At 38.3% G+C, this 20256-nt stretch overlaps 1 protein-coding gene across 6 annotated transcripts in view; it reads right to left on the reverse strand.

Annotated features, from left to right (window-relative positions):
- LOC146507873 (CUB and sushi domain-containing protein 3-like) overlaps window positions 1-20256 on the reverse strand; it is a 147736-nt gene that overhangs the window by 125332 nt on the left and 2148 nt on the right. For 5 of the 6 annotated variants that reach the window (XR_014876682.1, XR_014876681.1, XM_085176331.1 and 2 more), the window contains exons 3-14: window positions 18949-19052; window positions 18551-18663; window positions 18047-18229; window positions 17057-17383; window positions 16061-16255; window positions 15509-15647; window positions 13898-14085; window positions 10142-10330; window positions 8247-8363; window positions 2471-2686; window positions 998-1186; window positions 41-210 (exon numbers count right to left, since the gene is read on the reverse strand). Coding sequence is in view for 4 of the 6 variants with exons in the window: in XM_085176331.1 (XP_085032457.1) it covers window positions 41-210; window positions 998-1186; window positions 2471-2686; window positions 8247-8363; window positions 10142-10330; window positions 13898-14085; window positions 15509-15647; window positions 16061-16255; window positions 17057-17383; window positions 18047-18229; window positions 18551-18626 (1989 nt within the window). In the remaining 2 variants the exon portion in view is untranslated. Of the gene's footprint in view, window positions 1-40; window positions 211-997; window positions 1187-2470; window positions 2687-8246; window positions 8364-10141; window positions 10331-13897; window positions 14086-15508; window positions 15648-16060; window positions 16256-17056; window positions 17384-18046; window positions 18230-18550; window positions 18664-18948; window positions 19053-20256 lie in introns of those variants that run through there. The other variant, XM_085176334.1, reaches the window with a different exon arrangement.

Below are 20256 nucleotides of genomic sequence, written 5' to 3' on the forward strand. Positions count from 1 at the left end.
CAACTTTGTGGCAGCAAAGATGAGCGACTGCTTTGCTTACCTTGAGAACATCACCTTGAGCAAGCTCAAAGGTGCTGGCAGTGATGTTGATGCCTTTTCCTGTTTGGACCTGAATGCTGTACACGCACTCGTGGCTGTTGTCATAGTTCATTGGATAGTTGGGGGACAAAAGAACTCCCTCATTGTTGGAGACTGTTGAACCGCACTCAGCTGCAAACAAAAAAAAACAAACAACAACATGCAGACAACAGACACAATCAGCTACACAGCAATATGACCTGCTTAAACATATTAGGAATACGTTCACGAAAATTAATAGACACCATAAAACTGGTTCATTAGCTTTTTCCTAACAAGATAAAAGTATATTTCACACATTCTACTTAAATGAGAAAGTGTCCATCCCTTTTTATTACCTTAACTCGTGAAAATCATTTTTTAACTGACACAGACTCATTATGAAACATAGATTAGACTATTAAATAATTAATATTTAATGTAACAACATTCACTGGCCTTGCTGCCTGGGCTAAATAGCAGAAAATTACTTAACCACAATTAACTTGTACAGAAAAAAAAGTCCAGACTTTCAAAGACAGGGACATCAGAACATGGCATTTATCATGCAACAAATGCACTGACACTTTTAGTCTGTAAGTCTGACACAAGACCAGGTCAAAGTCAAAAACATGCTAGGTACACTATCACAATGACTAAATCCCTACAGTAACATTTTGAAATGTGAATGTAACTGACCTGTCTTTAAGCCTTCATGAGTGAAAAGGAGATCTCCCTAGATAGTTTAACCCAGCAGCTCACTTCAGTTAATCACAGGTCTATCCTTTTAACTGTAGTCTACTTACATAAATCCAATTCTGCTGGGTTCTTAAATGTCAAATAAGAAAGTTTACATCTGTGTTGAATACATTTTAAAAGCTGACACTGGCTAGTTGCATAAACAAGAACGGAAACAGAATAAAAGCAGTTGACCACGTACCCACACACCTTGGCAGAGGGGCACTCCACATGCGGCGCCCACCTCCCAGGCACACAATCTCCCTCGCCCCCTGCAGACGATAGCCCGTATTGCAGTAGAACGACAAAGAGTCGCCAATGCCAAACTTGGAGCCCGTGTGCCAGCCGTACTGAGGCGTTCCAGGGTCCTCGCAAGGTTCAAGATCATACTCTGCAAATAAGACAACAAAAATTTATTACGAATCCTCTATCTATTGCTCCTGTTGAAAATAACTCCCAGTCTTCTTGTTTGCTTCCATCCAAAAAGACGACATGTTCAGGCAAAGCAACACTGTAGTTTGTGGGGATTACCGGTCTTGCTCAAGGAATCTTCATCAGGCTGGGAAGCCAAACGTTTGATTCCAGGTTGTCGGTATAAAGAATGAGCTCTCTAAAAACTAGGCCACTCTCAGTGAAATATTTTTACACATGGGGCTGCTGGTGGCCTTATAATTTGAGAAAATGCAGCCCAGGAGTAAGAGGAAAAAGGTCTTACTCCCATCGGCATTTCTCTCACGGTCTGTATCTGGCAGTATGCAGAACTATACGGAGCCTATTGATTTCGGCACCGCAAAACATTAAAGCAGCAATCAAGTGTAGGATGTAGAATGATGGCCTTGGCAGACGTTCATTAAAGGTCATAAAAGGTTAAAAAACGAATTCTAATAATGAACTATATAGATGCTAATTGCAGAGCATGAAAGAAGACAAAAATATATTCACAAATTACGTTTCATGAATATTCATGGATTCATAAGATATGTCTCACTTCAGTGAACAGCAGGCAAACATTTAACCCGGATGCTCATGAAACAAGGCTTCTCTACCTTGCTATTCTCTCTCTGTCTCACTCTCTTCTCTCACTCTTTATCCGACCTTCTCTATGAGCCCTGCACACTCAGCATCACCATCTGTCTCGTCTCCTTTCTGTCCCTTTATCTAGCTCTCTAAACCGTGTATCTACGGCTGTTTAATTCTCCATTTCTTACCATCGATATGGGGGGCCCATTATTTCTGTACACACCTCCTTCTCCTTCTGCCGTCTTCAGTCCCCGGGAGACTGGTTCACATGCAATGCTTTGATGATCATTCTCCTCACGATCAGACACCCTCTACCTGCATGACCCTGTTGTCTCTTAATTATGCTTCTCTGACTGACGCAGGCCCGAGGCATGGTCTGTCTTAAGCCTGCTGACCGACAAATCACTCCTTATGTTACTTTATGCACGCTTTAGAGAGGCTTAGTGCTTTTGATCTCATCAATGAAAGAACTGTCTCTTTCCACGTGCCTGTGACTGCTTTTCACTTTTGCAATCTACCCCCCGTTTTAATTACCCTTAGTCCTCTTTTCTGCCTCCTCCACAGAACCCTCCATCCTCTGCTAAAACCTTTCCTGCCCTACCACGACTCCCACCTGCATTCCTTCTACAGACATAGCCCACATATGGACTCATACCTGAGAAGGAAATGTTGAATCCCTGCAGCGATATGGAGAAGTCAGAAATAAAGCGTAGCTGGGCCTTGAAGTTCCCATACAGACCAGCATTAATTGGTGCAGGCCTCTCAGAGCCAGTCAGGCGAGCGAGTGGCTGAGCGAAGCTGCCGTTTTCTGTTATCAGAAGGTAGTCATGGTGATCCTCCAGGTGGAAGGAGTGAAAAGTGAATTGGACACCTTGGAGGAGAAAATAGGAAAGTCCAGTGTTAGAGGTTTCCAGGAATATATAAAGAATAACTGAAAGGAACAGCGTCATTCATAAATTCATGGTAACATGCATATTTCATGTTCATACTGACTGACAGTACTGTGTAAAAGTCTTGAGCCACCCCCATTTCTTTAGAGTTTGCTAGGAAAATGGAAAATGGGCTTGATGATTTAGTGAAACATGCAAAAAGAAAAAAGAAAAAAGGAAAAAACCATTGGAAAGATAAAAACAGAGCTTGAGTGTTTTTAACAAAGCCTGAACTCTATTAATCAATATCATCAATAACAGTTCTGCAGGCTTCTGGAAGGTCATTCAGAGCTCTTCTTTGGATGCTGGCTGTGTTTTATTCCATTCAATGTCAGGTGGATCAAAATCCGATGCTCTTTTTCTGTTTTCATAATTCATCAGTTCTGTCAAGATCCCCAAGACCGCTGTCTGAAATGCAGCCCCATACAATGACCAAGCCTTCATCGTGTTTTACAAATAGCTGAAGAAACTCACTGTTGACACTCACTGATGATTTGACCCAAACATTTCAAATTTGAATTCATTATTTCACAAGACCTCTTGCTAGTCCAGTTTTTGTGTAATTTGGCATAACTGTGCAGTAAACAGTAGAGTGATTATCTAAAGATCTAGATGCATCTATCAGATTCTGCCAGGTCTTTGATGGATTTTTCCACCCTTTTCTTAATGACATGAATTTCAGATATGGTATCTGTATCATGATTCAGTCAATTTCCAAAGAAAAAACTTCAGAAAAGGAGAACTGTTGCTCATTGGAGCACTGACTGATTGGAAGCAAAATATAAAGAAACTAGTGACTCCTGCACAGTGCTGCATAAGGTTAAGAATTAATGTTGTTGTTTAAATTTAAGGAAATGGGCTCAATTTGAATGCAGTCACCTCAAAATGAACCTGTTAAAAAAAAAGACTTGTTGAAGACCCAACCCTGTCTCTTCTAGCTTGCCAGTGAAGGATTTTCACAAGAAAAGAGCACAACTAATGATTGACAGTCGATGAAGCAAACAGAATCTATAAATTGTTTTCAGGTTGGTGAAGATGATGTTTTCCATCAATAAAATGCAACTGAAATTTTAAGCAAGTAAACAAGGCCTATATAAACAGTATATTTCCATTTTATCACACTGTAACTCAGACCCAACAACAACATCTTCCTTGTATCCATGATGGCCACTTGGCTGCTTTTCAGCACCATCAGTGATGGCATTTTAATGCCATCTGTTGAATCTGTTGGAATATGACTCTATAATGTCTTCCACAATGCTTGGCTCACTTAATAAAGAAAGCCCCAAATGGCTCTAGAATAAATAACAAAATGAAATGATTGATTGTCTTCTGTAAAACGCCAATTATATTACAGAGCATAAAGGCAAATGACCAATTAATCAAGAGCCAATCTTGTGAGGAGACTTTCTAATATTGTAATACAGTCTGTACACGTGGTGGTTAATAAAAAGTGGCTGTGGTGAACAAGTCATCCAATCTCAATAGCCAAAACAGGTGAGTTGACGGGTGACTGGTTGGCTCAAATATGGCCTGAGAAGCAAGTCAAAAGTTCAAATCCTGTCCAGGGACCATTTAGACTTTCTGTATTTCATGTTCTGTCTATTTGCTAGTATTTGCTATATATATATATATATATATATATATATATATATATAGAGAGAGAGAGAGAGAGAGAGAGAGAGAGAGAAAGATATATATCTATATCTATATAGATATATATGTGAATCATAGTCTCTGTGGAAGCAAAATTGATTCATTTCTCACTTCTGTTTCTGTTCAAATATACTGCTCTATAATGTTAACTACATGATTCACCGTTTTCAGTTTTACCAAAATGATGACACTTATGTGTAATTTAAAGGAATTTATTCACACAAATGCTACAGGTCACTCAGGTATAACTACAGTATGTTGTAATAAGAGTTTGCACTAACACCCTGTGGGGTCATGTACTCTACTATATTGGCTATGCTTTCGCTTTGCAAAATTGTAACTCAAATCCTGAGGTTATGTGCACATCCATCTGTGCGCCTCCAGAAAGAATTGCAGTGACATGTTATTCCATATGAATACAGACGCACAAAATTCAATCTAACTGCCCAAGCTTCTGATCTCTTAAAAACATATACAATCTACTGATTTAATCACATGATCAAGATGAGATGATATTTGTAAGAGTTTTCAGTTTCATGTTTTCTTTCTTTTTGATTGATATTGATATTGATTGTCTGTAGTATTTTGTTTTTGTTTGTTTTGTTTTTTGAATAACTTATTGTGAGATATTAGAACTGGTGTCAAGTGGAGCTATAATCAGTCAGTTAGTTGGAGGTATTCATTATTTCTCGATGTTATTAGTTTGGACTTGTGGGTGCAGTTAAGTATGATGAATCCAGTTATTGCTGAGAGTTAAAAGACCCATGTAAGAAATTAAAAAGATAATGCTGATGAAAAAAATTAATGCTATAAACATCACAAAGAAATAACAGAGAAAAATAGAGTTATCCAGGGAAGGATTACATGATGTCATTGGGTAAAGCCCTAAATTACTGGATTCAGTCTCCTTATATGAGTTACACACAGAGATAAACCTATAAACTTGCCATCCAGGGCTTACTAGATTGAAATACATGGACTTTAATTGCATCAGTATTATATGGCAAAGAGAGAAATGACATGAACAGTTACACTGATTTAAATGAAATAATATGATTTTATGGTGTTAAACTCCAAGAACAGCGAGATAGGTAACTCAAAAGAAAATAAAGGTACGACAACAGGACTGACTTTCAAAAGGCCATTTGGGAATGGATAACAGGAAACACTATGGGCAAATGTGATGATACGGCTAGAGCAATGTGATAAGTTCAGTGTGCTTTTCAAATAATAATGAATGGCACACTGATAATTGACAGTGAGTGCTGTGATAACAGCATTAAAGTAATAAAACAAAGAGCGACTAGTGAATAAAACTGAGATACAAGATTTGCCTCAGCGGGTGTTCTGCTTAAAAGTTGAAGCTGTTCATAAAAAAAGTATCAGAAGAATGTAAGATCCTGTTCTTCACACTAAGGGCCAGTGCACATGGCACATACTTTTTTTGAACTACACTGTTCCAAAAAATAGTAATGTCAAAGTATCTTACTGTATATTTTACAGTTTTGGACTGTCTTTCTAGAATATCATTAAATTTACATTAGTAGACTGTGATTTTACATGTCAAAGGTAAAATAACATAACATCACTGTAAATATAGTAAAACACAATTTACTTGTTTACTTGTTTGGTTTGTACATATGCATATTTAGATTGTAAAAATACATTCAGAAATGTATCATAATTTCACAAATATTTGTTTGTTATGTGATCTGATCTGTTACATTCAAATGTAATATTATGGAAAAATATATAAAATGATTGAAAATTAATGAAAATAATCAATAATTAAAGGAGTATTTGAATTATAATTTTGCTGAAAATTTCATGTCATCTAGGTCTGATTCAATAATTCAGAGGTAACAAGTGAAAATATAATTAATAGGAATAAAAACTAAAAAAAACAACACAGCACGGCCACGCTGTGCTTATTATATATTTTAAAAAATAAATCTAGAGGTAGGAATTGCAATTAATATAAATCTCAAAGTATTCACAACATTCCTGAACAGAAATAGACCTCTGCACCTGCGGTGAGGGTGTGGCCATGAAAACAATGTGACATGCCATTGGATGTTGGGACACATAATAACATGACGCTAAGCATCGGCCAATGAATGTGAACTAACAACCACAAGGTCGCGGGTATGGCTGCACTGTAGGAAAAAATCCTAATATAAAAGTATTTTACTGTGCATTTTACAGTTTTGTTCTGTTCTTCTGGAATATCATTAAAGTTACGTAAATAGACTGTGATTTCACATTTCAAATGTAAATTAACGTTAAATCACTGTAATGTAATGAAACATAATTTTCATGATTATTAAATGTATCTGTCTGATTTCACGAATATCTGTCTGTTATTTGAACTGTTGAATTCAAATGTAATGCTATGGAAAAGTATATAACATGATTCCTATAAGCTTGTGTTACATCACATAAGTATTATTATCATCGCTACTTAGGGCGATCGTGGCTCAAGAGTTGGCAGTTCGCCTTGTGATCAGAAGGTTGCCGGTTCGAGCCCCGGCTCGGACACTCTCGGTATTGTGTCCTTGGTCAAGACTCTTCACCTACTGGTGATGGCCAGAGGGGCCGATGGTGCGATATGGCAGCCTCGCCTCTGTCAGTCTGTCCCAGGGCATGCAATCCATTATTATCTAAACCATAGGTGTCAAACTCTGGCCCGCGAAGACATACCAAATTACTATTAGAGCTGGCCTACTGGTATTACACAGCTAATATATATATTGGTTAGTATTAAGCTTTGCTTGTTCCATATTCAGTTTTTCAGCAAAACTTATTTGAGTCCATAAGAAAAGATTCATTCTTATATCTGGAGGAAGATTTTTTTTTTTCAATAAATATTAATGTTAGCCCGTTGTTCCAGTTTTGAATTTTGGCCCACTGTGTATTTGAGTTTGACACCCCTGGTGTAGAGGATGTGCCCACTGACACATCAGCAAGCATCAGCAATGGTAGCTATCACAGTAAATAGTTTATTTATAAAGTATGTTACTGCCTAGTAACAGAGAGAAGATCACAAAAAACAACTTCACTCTCAGGAATGTACATCCCTGCATTCCCAGGCATTTCTAAAATATGAGAATACAAGTCTCTATCGCACGCATACACACACACACACACACACACACACACACACACACACACACACACACACGCACACACACATACACACACACACACACACAGATACACTTGAATAGAAGAGCTGCTATACAGGAAGGAACGAAATGAGCTGAACAATTTAATATAGACTCAAAAAGAACAGTGAATGAACACTACATTGTGTAATATTTCTACTTATATTCTGGGTTACCACATACTTTGCATATCCAATCCAGTGGATATATTATTAGTTGACCTTCCTGATTCAACCCCACCAAAGGATTTGTGTTTCCCTCCAGTAGCGAACCCAAATGCGTAAACCATTACACTGTGGAGCCACCACTCATGGCCTGGCTACCATCCAATAATAAAAGCCCTGCATTTAAATGATCTTTGCCTGATTAAATGTACATGTTGCACTCTTTTCAGTTTATAATAATAAATCACTTTTATATCTCTAGAACCTTTTTGAGGAGGGAGAGATGTGTCCTTTTAATTTATGGTTACATAATTTGGTCATTGTTGGGAATACTAAATATGCAATTACTGTAAAAAGGACTAGATAAATAAAAACTGTTATATATAAAATCGCCATTGAACGCACAGGGAAAGAGGGTGTGGTATGTGTATCTTCCTCAAGCTTGGAAGTTGGAGTGTTTGGGGCATCTTAGCTGTTACTAACAGCTTGCATGCAAATATATAGATGCATTCTCCTACCTTTTCCATGGCTGACTTCTACAGTCCATGTGCAATTTAGAGAGTTAGGATACAGCTCAGGGAAGCCAGGTGATAAGATGATCCCTCCAGGTCCCCTGATATCACCGCCACATGATGCTGAATGGAACAAGAAGATAATGAAAGATAACTGTTGCTGGAAAAAAAGGGTAAATTGTAAATGAACCAATAAATCCTTCACCTGAAGACAGAGGGGAGGTTAAGATGAATAATGCATTTGAGTCATATCACATCCTGTTCTGCTATTTTTATTTGCACCTGTAAATCTGTCACATGTGTGCACTCCAAACCAGCCCTAGTGCCTAACATGACAATACATTATTCATACATTTAGCTATCCACACAGATTTTCTGAATTCATGGTATCTTAAACTGAAAGAAAATTGTTACAAAACATGATCATCTATTTAGTTAGAACACAAAATAACTTACAAGCATATTCAGAGGATTATAGCATCTGGATTTAGAATCATTGTCACTTCAAGGTCGAAATTGATCTTTAAGAGAAACAGTTACCAATCAACTCATTTTCAGTCAGGTATAATCTCGTTGTACCCATGTAGAGGAAATGAAGAAGAGAAAGGGACAACGCATGTCACGCATGTGGATCGGTGGGGTAAGGATTAATGTGTCTAAAGGTTAACTGGTGTAATTGAACACTGTTAAAGCCTGTAACCCTTTTCTCATGCTGTCATTAGATTTTGTCGTTTCACATAAAGGGCAGAGCGTTTTTGAACTCAGCATTAATGAAATGTGACAAGATTTGTGGGTTTTTTCCTTCTTGCATCTGCCTAAGTACGTGCTCTCTGACCTACGGGTGGCTTTGCAACCAAGCTCATGAATAGTTTCCTCAAAACAGTTAGAGTTGACAAATATTAGAAGTAGGACTGTTGTGAGTGTACACATTTTCAAAGTAATGAATGTCAGATGATATTTTGGAGGATAACTGGGATGCCTTGGGCTCCGCAGCTGTACACACCCACCCCCTACTCGAAACCTCTCTCCTTCCACCCACAGGCCTTCCAGCGAACACAACACATCAAGGCCTGAATCCTTACCCACCGACTAAATTACATCAAATATTTTATTAATGAGCCAAAATTACATAAAGTCATTAAAAGTGGATGAGTATGCTTGGCAAACGATCTACTTTAGAGGCTCCATAGGCAGAGAGCCAATGCATTTGGCACCAGTCTGGCACATACCTTGGCAAAAATATGCTCCCAGATATAAAATTAATTTCAGAACAAACACTGGTATGAAACTATAGTGTGGTACTGAGTCATATGTGCGGCATGCCAAATGTTGCATGTATTTTACTTGTTATTTTGTTTCTGCTGAGTGATCCGCGACCATTTTCCAAATTTTCTTTTCACCTGATTTTCTTCAGGTGTGATACTAATGTAAACAGCACAAGAAGCAGTATTGCTCAAATACAGCCCAGGGCATTATGTGGGCTATCAAATCTATCAAATCTATCTATACATGCTGCACCTCATGTTTTGATGTGAGGCAAAATTTGTCTTCCATATCACTTGATTTCCAACACCTCAGTAAGTTTTTCAGTAAAGCACTAGAGGCACTGTATTTTATGAATAAAAGGCACTTTTTTTATTTGTCAAACCTACTATGTGCTAAATGTTGCTACACCCATTGCTGGGTCTTTACCTTTGTCAGAGTGCATCTTTTTTTTAGGACTAAGAAGAATCAAAGGAACATAATTGCCATTGTAGAGTTTGTGCCATCTACTGGTGGCAATATCCTTTAAGTACTGCAATTAAAAACTGTCAGTACATACTGTAAGTTAAAGAAATTACATCCCATTAAATGTGTGTTAAATATTCACTTAAATATTTAATTAAGGAATGCATACATACCATCACAAGTGGGCAGTGGGTGGCTCCAAAAGTGGTTCTTCTCGCAAACTAGAGTCTCCTCGTGGCTCAGTCTATATCCTGGGTCACACTGGAAGGTCACAGTTGAGCCGATGGAAAGGTCGTGGCTTAACCGCAAGCCATTCACTGGGATACCAGGATCCATACAGGAGTATGTGTCCAATGTGACCACTGTAGAAATAAAAATGAAGCGTTCTCTTTACATTGACAGTCTTTACATTGATATTTAAAGGAAGTTATGTATGATTTTACCTCATGTGTATACTGGATCTTCTTCACACATGTTACAAAGGCTCTAGATGCAGTGTTTAGTGTTGCACTGAGCTATGCATAAACTAGCTGCATGTTTTTGACTCGTGACTGTTATTAAAATAACTGAGCCACACTCTTCACAGTTCTTGTGTGCACATGTGCACCTGGTATTAAGCAGAGCATTAGTGTAAAAGCGTCGGCTTTTCTATTTTGATACTAAATATAATATGACCTTTACACTCCTGAGGTGGATTGAAGTCACAGCATTCATGAAACATGAAATGCCAATTCTATTTTTGCATTCACTGAAACTTCCGTGTCACATTTTCCCTCTAAAAAAGTGTTGATCGAAGCTTTGATGTTAAAAATCACAGCAACAAAAGGCACGTGTCAGGCCGCATGCATAATATAGAACGCAAAAAGGTTTACTTTGCCTTTCTTTTACTGTTAACTTTAAAGAATCCTCTTATGACAAACAAACGACTCTTCAAACCAGGCTATGTTAGTACACAGTAGAGACTGCAGAAAAATTAACTATTGCATTGACTGCCATAATGCCTGACAGTTTCTTCCTGAATAACCTTGATAGAGCTGTCAGCTTCTTTGATTTTTAAGAAAACAGGGTTTTATCTTCATGCCATTTAGACAGGTACTGTGGGATAGTAAAGGGCAGCAGCTTCATGGGGAGAGCGAATTCAGAGTATGACCTTGGTGAAACTGCGCATCCACTTCATTTCCTTCTATACTATTCAGCTACTGGAAGACCACTTCACGTTTTTATTAAACAAAAGTACATTTGCCTGATAGTTTCACTCCTACAGTGAGCTAGTTTCATCTCTCTTAATTTGCAGTGATGCAAGTTGTAAAGAGATGCCCCCATTTTCCCTGTGATTTCCAGGACCGCCTTTTGGATTTCTTCCAAGTAGGGTTGCTTTTGATGCACTAAAAATATGCTGATTTTAGCCACTGACTGACAGTAGTTGTGTAAGCGGTTGTCAGGCCACTGGCGAGGAAGAATCTTAACATGGAAGGATTAATTTTCTGGAATTATAGAGACAGTTTATTATTTTATGTAAAGTCAAAGTAACAAAGATATAGCTTAAAACAGGCATATGTTCACATGTTACATCTGGTGTCAGTGACTGTGAGCACTGCATGTATTTAAGTACAGCACCTACAGAGACCTATAGCTCAAAACACAAACACTCAAAGTAAGTCAAATATATAATCTGAAAAGCTTTGTCATAGTATAGTTTACCTGTATGACCTGCAGAATTTCCTTGTAGCAATAGGGCAGAGTTGCATGGTGTAAGAAGATTTATAAGCCATAGATAATTGTCATTAATAACTAGTGTGATCCGACCTGTGTGATAACAGAGAGATTGCTATCTTCTTGTAAGCCTCTGTAGGAAGCTTGCTTTGCACTACTTTCATCATACATCATATGAATTTTGCTTTAATATGCAGAGCAGTCATTGATCACTGCTAGCAGTAGCCTCTAGGGTGCAGGTATTTGGTGGGAAAATAATTTCCTTACATCTCCAAGCCAATGGAGTCATGCCAAATACGTTACCGTGTAGTATGTTTTAAATGTTTGTGGCTAATTGTATAGCATGCTGTAATTTTTATTTAACTGAAGAGGTCGAATTTTCCTGCACATAAAGGGAATGATGTAGTGCTTCTGTGCCTTACTTTATTCACAGGATAACTAACCCTTATTTTACAGACTAATTTTACAAATGAAGTAGGCTAGTTTTCCCAGAAGTATTTTGGCAATAAGATATGTCCTAAAAGGCAATGGAAGAAGCTAATATGATCTTACTGTTATTGCTTTTCGATGGCCTCATCAACAAAAGCAAAATGCACCCGAGATTGAAACGTAATAAGACAAAAGCACTTGTGGCCTGCTTTCAGTCAATAACAGAGACATAATAACAACCTCTGTCTTATGAATCAAATTGGAGTGACAGGGGTAATAGTGCTAGTGCAAACAATTGTGAAAATAAATCATAGTATGTCCAGAATATATTTGTACTAGACTTTTCAAAAACTACCATTCAATGCATAATGATGTATACCGAGTCTTATTTCAAATTATGTACCCTTGTAGAGCTAATAGTTTGCTTCAGTTGTTTTGATTAGATTAACTTCACCTTACTCTGCGACCTTGTATTTGAAAGCATGGGGCTACCATTTGCACCTGACAAGTGGCAGTACATTGTTAACAATAGATTTGGGTTGCCAGTCGGTACAGAGGTGCAATCCCACATAGTCACTGTCATCTGGGATCACAGCTCCACAGACATCAAGTGCACTGTTGACAAAAAAAACAACCTTTCACTCCATTGAACTTGCGTCCTTTTTACTTTGAGTGTTTGTTTACATTTACAGCACAGTGTTTGATTTTCTCCCCTACCTGGATAATTTATATTGACCACTATGAAGCTTCTATCCAAGAAGTCAGAATAATTAATGTTCAACTGCTTTGCTGGACATCATTAACAGCCACTTTTATGTTTGTTTATTGCACAAAATATTTACCAGCAGTACTTTCTAAAAGACTCAAAGAAGGAATACGAGTAGCAGAAAAATATGTATGGATAAATATAGCAGCAGTGACAGACATAATGCTATGCCTCAATGATAGACCAAGCAAGAGTGATAGCACAGAGTGCACTATAAATCAAGCTAAATGAAGTTACATTCAATTAAGAACTTACACTGAGTCTGACTTCTGCACCAGCAATCACAATCATAAAGAGATTAAATGCAATGCCACAACTGAAGACAAAGCTTATGTGCTCAATGAACAAACCTATCATAAACAGTAAACATTCAAAGAGTGCACAGCCTTTGATGAGAAGAATTCTGGAAGTTGTATTCAATTTAGTTTTATACAGATAGTGTCAAGTCAGCTCAAGGCGCTTTATAGTCGAAGCTAAACAACCGACAATATTCGACAAGTGACTACAATTAATATACAAAGCTTGCCTCTTTGCCTTACCAAAGAGCCAAGAGCCCCAGGTAAACTAATAACCAGCATGAAATGTACACTGTGAATTGTGAGGCTTTAACACTAGACAAGAGATGATCTAAAATTAAAAACAGCAGAGCGGACCTCTCCAGCTAAGCTAAGCACTTATGAAAAATTTAAAATGTTTCACCTTTAAATGTTAATCACAGTAACTAATCTGAACTCATGTAGTTAGAGAACCCACGGTAATTGAGGCATTTTGTTATGCTCTTGACGTGTAATAGACCTGAAATATTTCCTCAACAAAGTTTAATCTTGGCATTTGGTTTCAGAAACTTAAGTGCTACCAGAAAAGCTGACCAACTTCCGTCTCCAGTGCCTCTAGCTGAAGCACAGTTGAACTTGTTTAAAATTTTATTCTCTATGTCTAATTATAGAATTGAATGTGTACCATCTCATCTCATCCTTTTTTTGTTGTGAAGAAATTACAGGCAATAGCACTATACTCTCACCTTCATAGAAGATCTTGAAGCCACTGTTTGATCGACTGTTATCGGTGGTAAAGAGCAGATACAGGAAGTTACTACTGCTGAACAGGAACTGAGGGACCTGGGTTCCATTAAAAGAGCCAATCAGAGGAGAGAGCAGATTGGGACCATCGTGAACCTCCAGGAAGTCATAACTGAGCTCAGTCTGAAACCTTAAAAGTTAAACAAAAGGACAGATGGACTTTAAGTATACATATTTGTTTAAAAATAAATTTGGTTACCTCATACAGTTTGGTAAAAATGTGACAATACTGAGGTAATAAGGTAAAAACAAGAAGTTATGACCACTTAAAAATACAGCAATATCCCTGTATTTTGTACCAACAATGGTATGAGCTGAGTAATATTACACTGAAACTTTTATATTGAGGTTAATAAGGCCTCACAAACTGAGCGTAGTGATGTGGAAACTTACAAGGCAAAACCAATTAGTACTAGTATAGAAGGTCTAGCAGTAAGGTCTAGTGATTTACACATTTGCTTAACAGGCAGGAGCAATAAAATGATAATATCAGTGTATTTGATTTTTTTATACTGGCTTTAAAGTTGTAATAACCTGGTGTTTCCAGGTGTAACCAGTCTTGATACGGATCATTGCGTGGTATTTACTTGATATTTCTTTTGTAACTAAGTCACTTGTTTTTATCCCAATATTAACACAGTATTACCAAGCTGTAAAAAGAAAATGTAATTTCTTTTACAGAAAAACATCCTAATTTTCTGCAATGGGTAAAAAAAAAATAAGCGCCACAGCAAAAATTCCAATAATTGGAACAGTTCCTGGAAATGTGACATTGCTATGCATCTGTTGCAACCTTCTTAACCCCCCCCCCCCCCCCCCATCAAACAACTGGGATCAACACAGATATATCTGTCAATATTATTGACGTTTCCAGACTGAAATTTATGCATTCTTATCTCACTGATACAAGAAACTGTGAAGATTGCCTCGAGTATAGTGCCATCATAGGTGTGATGCTTTAAACAGGCATGAGAAACCCTGTGCTCATTTTAAGTGAGGGAAGAGGAAAAGAGGGTTAATTTTATAAATAATAAAACAAAAACAAAAAAAAGTCACAGTAAAGGCAGCCCTTTGAAAAAGCAACAATTATACAACATGAACGAATGAATGAATTTCATGATTTCACTTATTAATATTAAGAAATAAAGATTTCAAAGCAAGATTTTCCCTTTCCTTTTTTCCCCACTTTCCTTTATTGAAGCTCTCTCAGGAAGTGAGCAAAGCGGGTAAGCAAGATAAAGGATTACTTGAGGCTTTCAACATTTTTGGAAACTAGACCAAAGTCTGTGTTCTTCCTCCTCTGACTTTCTATTTCAAACTCAGAGGCTTCCACAGCCAAGGGGAGCCATTTATGTTTGTGTACATGTCCTGTATATGCATAAACTAAAGGGATATATACATGAGTGTCTGTCTGCATGTAGGTATACGACTACTGCAGCACAATATGTGATTATATTACACCAGGAATTAAGTCCTTTTCCAGATTTTGTCATTCTACACGTAAGTGTGTCTTTGTTTCAGTGGCTGACTTGTTGCAGTACTGTCATACAGACCTGTCAAAGCTAATCTTGATGGAGCGTCCCGGCTCGGCCTCAATGACCCACTCACAACTCAAGGAATCTTTGTAGTAGCCTGGCCACCCGGGGGAGAGGATGACACCAGATGGCCCTGAGTAGTGTCCTCCACAAGGAGCTGGAGCAGTGGAAGGAAATTTAAGGGGGCATAAAGAAGACAAAGAAAGCAGGAGAGGAGAGGAGAGGAGAGGAGAGGAGAGGAGAGGAGAGGAGAGGAGAGGAGAGGAGAGGAGAGGAGAGGAGAGAGGTAGAAAAGAGAAAAAAGTTGTTTTAAAGATGATACCTCTCGGTAATCTGTTCATACCCACATGAAAAATATTGAAAGAAAACACTTATAGGATGAGTCACCAAAGGCCTGGAGTTACAGATACCTGAAAATAAATCTAGCCCGGTTTAGATGGACTGAACTCCGTGTTCCACACTAACCCACTCACTTTTTTTGTATCATATTTCTGTTCTGTCTTTCTCATCCCAGTTCAGCAGTTAACTTATACTCATTCACATAATTGTTAGCAATTACAATTTAATTACCTTCACATTTGGGAATGAGTCCACTCCACATCACCTTGCCTTCTTCCAGATGGCATGTGATGGTGTCAGCTCCCTGTGTCTTGATAAAGCCATCCTCGCATACAACAGAGATGGAACTCCCCAGCTGGAAACTGTCCCCAAAGCGCCTAGCGTTCAACGGTATGCCAGGGTCAGGGCACTCATTATGCCCAAAAGCTTGTAATGAGAAGAAAGGGAACAAGATCTAGTGACAAATGCTCTTGTGTGAATGAGAAATTGGGTCTTTGAGTAGTAGAGAGATAAGGGAAATGGATGTAGCTGTCCGTAAGAGAGGAAAAAAAGAACATACAAAGGTCTGCTCTATACACGTAGGGTTGACAATAGCCTCTGTCTTTAAAGCTTGTTGTGAATTGCACTGGAGGAAAAGCAAAAGAATTACAACGGCACTGCATAGGCAATAAGGCATCTGAGTTAAACACTACCTCCACAGTACTAAATGGTGCTTTTTGTTTATAAAGGTACCATTGGCCTAACTTATGCTACAGCTTTTCTGCTCAAATCTTGACTGGAAAAGCTGTGCTAGGGTTACACCTATTAAAACTCAGCTGTAATCTGCCAGCGGTTTTATTAACCTTTTTTTAAAAAAAAAAATTTGTTGTCCATTGCTTCAATGAATTGTAATGTGTCCTCGTGTGTTATAAAAAATGCCTGCCAAGAAAGAAACCATTATTATCAGGAAAAAACATAATTTCTAAAAGAGCAACAAGGACGACAACACGCTCATTCATATAAACTACAGGTGCTGCTGAACTTCATTCCTCTTCTATTAATACAATTAATTTGCACATTACGCTTAGTAATTATTTTTTGTTTGGTTAACTGCGTTTAAAAATTGTACAAATTTAACAGGTCAGACAGACCTGAGACACCACCAAAAAAATCCCTAACCATGAAAGGTAGAGGGTGAATGCATTTCTCTGTCTTTTAGTTTCATTTACCCATTGATCAGCCACTTACTGCTATAGGTAATGTTGAACCCTCGCCCAGACATCGAGTGATCGGCCTGAAACTCGAGCTGCAAAACGTTGCTATTGGATGTCAGATGGGAAGGAACTTCAGCCCCTGAGAAGCGTCCCAGTATTGTGGCTCCTGACTGATCCCCATCTTTGATAGTAAGAAAGTCGTAAGGAGGCTCCAAATCAAAGTCATTGAAGGCCAAATGGATCCTGGAGCCAGGCTCAGAGATAATCAGCCAAACACAGTTAAGGTTGTTCCCGTAGCCTTCTGGATAGTCTGGAGACAACACCGTCCCCATGGGCGCAGTGAAGTTAGAGAAACAGGGAACTGTGTGACAGAGAGGGCAAAAACATCAGTTATATATCCCGAGTAAGCAATTTGTTTTACAGCAACTCTCACTGGCCACACGACATGTCTACACTGCAGAATCTGCCATAACAGGACCAGGCACAAAGATCTCTACAGAACAATGTCAGTACTGTATAAGTAGCTCAGCAAACTGGAGACAAGTTTACTCCCAAGGGCGCTGAGTAGCTTGAGAAACATGAAACTGTAAGCAGGACGGAGCAGAGAACTGTACAAAAGTACAGACATATATGAATATAGGTGCATAGGAATACTGCACACTGTCCCAAAGGAGGCAGTTAAATCGAAGGAACACAAGTCTAGTATTTTGTTATGGAGATAGGTTAGGAATGTTGTAACTACAAGGAGAGGGATGCCTTGACATAGGATGATAAACAGTAGAGTGCATGTTACCTTCTCCAGTTCAGTTAAATAGTACAACAACAACAACAACAACAACAACCACCCAAAAAAGCAAGCTTGAACAAAAACTTCCCATTTCACACAATGTGCTGTGTGCACAGCTCTGCATGTTCAGTTAACAACTCTGTAATTATTTCTCAAATAGCTCAGTGTCATTGTGAACCTTCCAAGCACATAAGTAATTGCTTATCCGCTGTCATTAAAAACAAGTATGGGACTCACATATGCAGATGGGGATATTAGCTGACCACTGATTGTTGTTCTGGCAGGTTATCATCCTTTCCCCAATGAGCTCAAATCCAAATTGGCATTCAAAGCGTAAAACATCTCCATTTAAAAAACCAGTTCCCTCTTGATAGCCATACAGAGGTGTACCGGGGTCGCCACAACTCTCTTTGTCAATTTCTGTGGAGAAGAGAAAAGAGGGGGATGAACACATGAAGTAAGTGAGAAAGAGAGTGGAAATGGGAGGGGGAGAGCAGAGGATTACATCAAGGAAAGTAGTCTGAGATAGTTTTTTTTTTCTTTAAGATTATCTGTATAGGTGCAGTTGAAGAGTGGGGAAGTTGGGTTAAGAAAGTTTTTTTTAAGAAGTAGAAAGATAAAGAGTGACAGATCGGCAGGAAGGCAGACAGGAAAATAAAATTGTTGCTTTAGTGAGAGACAGTCAGAGACAGACATGAATACAGACAGTGAGAGATGGTCTCAGCACAATAGTGTGTGTACCTTTGTAGTTGATCTTGAATCCTATTGAGCCAACACTCTCATCAGACTGGAGGTGAAGCCACATCTGATGGGACATGCTGACAATTAGGTCTGGGACAAAGCTCCCAGTGAGCCTGCAGATAAGACAAACAAGCCAGTGTGGGATCAAAATTCACTATTGAGAGATTTCATTACACATTAAGCAGATTAGAAGACAAACATTGTTATACGCAGATAAAAAACACAAGTAACTTGAACAAGTAAGCCACACTTGAAGTGGTGGAGTCATTTAACTGTTTCAAGGATCCTTTTGTTCAAGTATTTCTTTTAATGTCGACTCACAAAAAGATTTGGAAAGATTTGACTGCAATATTATGCTAAAATAATCTATCCAGTGAAGTAGTTTATGAAATACTTACACTTGAATGATCGTTTTAGAGTCACCTACTTCCCCTCCATCTCCAATAGTTAGGGAGTCATACCCAATTTCTAGGTCGAATTCTTCAAAGTTGATCTGAATAACCTGTTGTAAAATACAAAGTCACTATGACAGTCTATGATTGGCCGTGAATTTGCAAACAGCAACGCCCTCCTTACACCATTCAATAACATTTGAGAACACTCTACTGAATGATATATAGTAAGCCAGCGTGGTATATTGCAGATAGTTTATGTACATTTGTTGAGAAGTCAATTTGTCTCTCAGCAGTTTTTTTTATATTTTTCAATACATTTCAACAAAACCATGAAGCTGAAAGTCGCCATTTGCCTGTGGAAGCTGTTTACGCTAAAGTGATTCAAACAGAGAGGTCTCCTGACAGACATTGCTAACCCCGCCAGTCAATGTTATTCATTGCGTTCATTTAAATAGGCCAAACCCTCTCAATCAGATGAGCAGTTATTCTAAAGATTTATTACCAAATAACCCACCATCTAATTTTTATGATATTCATAACATAGCTGCTCATTTCCATAACTTGCCTTTTGGGAAAATGTTGCTGAAGATATTGTAGCTAAACTGCAAAAGGCAGGCCTACACAGAGAAACTCCATGTAATGTCATATACATTTGCACAGGAGGACAGCTCAATGTTTGATCAAGCAGAGCTATAAAAGCCGAAGACGCTTCCTTCTATTTTCATAATTCACATAGCTGCTATAACATACAATATATTCTGGCACTTTAATCAAATATCCACAAACTACCCGAAAACTTAAATCAACAGTGGCGTTCAGGGGAATAGAGGGAAAATATAAAACACAACTCATATCAGATTTTTGACTCTTTATAGGAAAAGGCTTATAGAGTGAATGTTAATGGGGATGTGCAGCATAGACAAAGGACACCGCAAGCATCCTTCAAAGCAATATAGAAACTGACAGCAGCATTACTGCAGAACACAAATCGAATTTTAAGAACCAATCAGAGTAAAGCAAACTTAAGCATATGAAATTATTAATTGCCTGTCTGCATTTACCCTTGAGATATCTTTGTCGACTGTCACTGGTGAATCTTTTTACCCCCTTAACAAATGTACATAGCGTCACAAAAGATGACATTTTTAAAGATCAAACTGGCAACAGCTGCTTACACTAATAATCATGTCTGCTGCAGAGGCATTACACAAACATGCCACATTATCTCAGCCCGCACTTTGCCTGCACGGATTAGTGATGAAAGGAAGGATGCCGTAATGACACCAGTGTCACATCTGTTGATGACAACCA

The sequence above is a fragment of the Neolamprologus multifasciatus genome, chromosome 11, assembly GCF_963576455.1.
Source record: "Neolamprologus multifasciatus chromosome 11, fNeoMul1.2, whole genome shotgun sequence".
Taxonomy (NCBI): Eukaryota; Metazoa; Chordata; class Actinopteri; order Cichliformes; family Cichlidae; genus Neolamprologus; species Neolamprologus multifasciatus.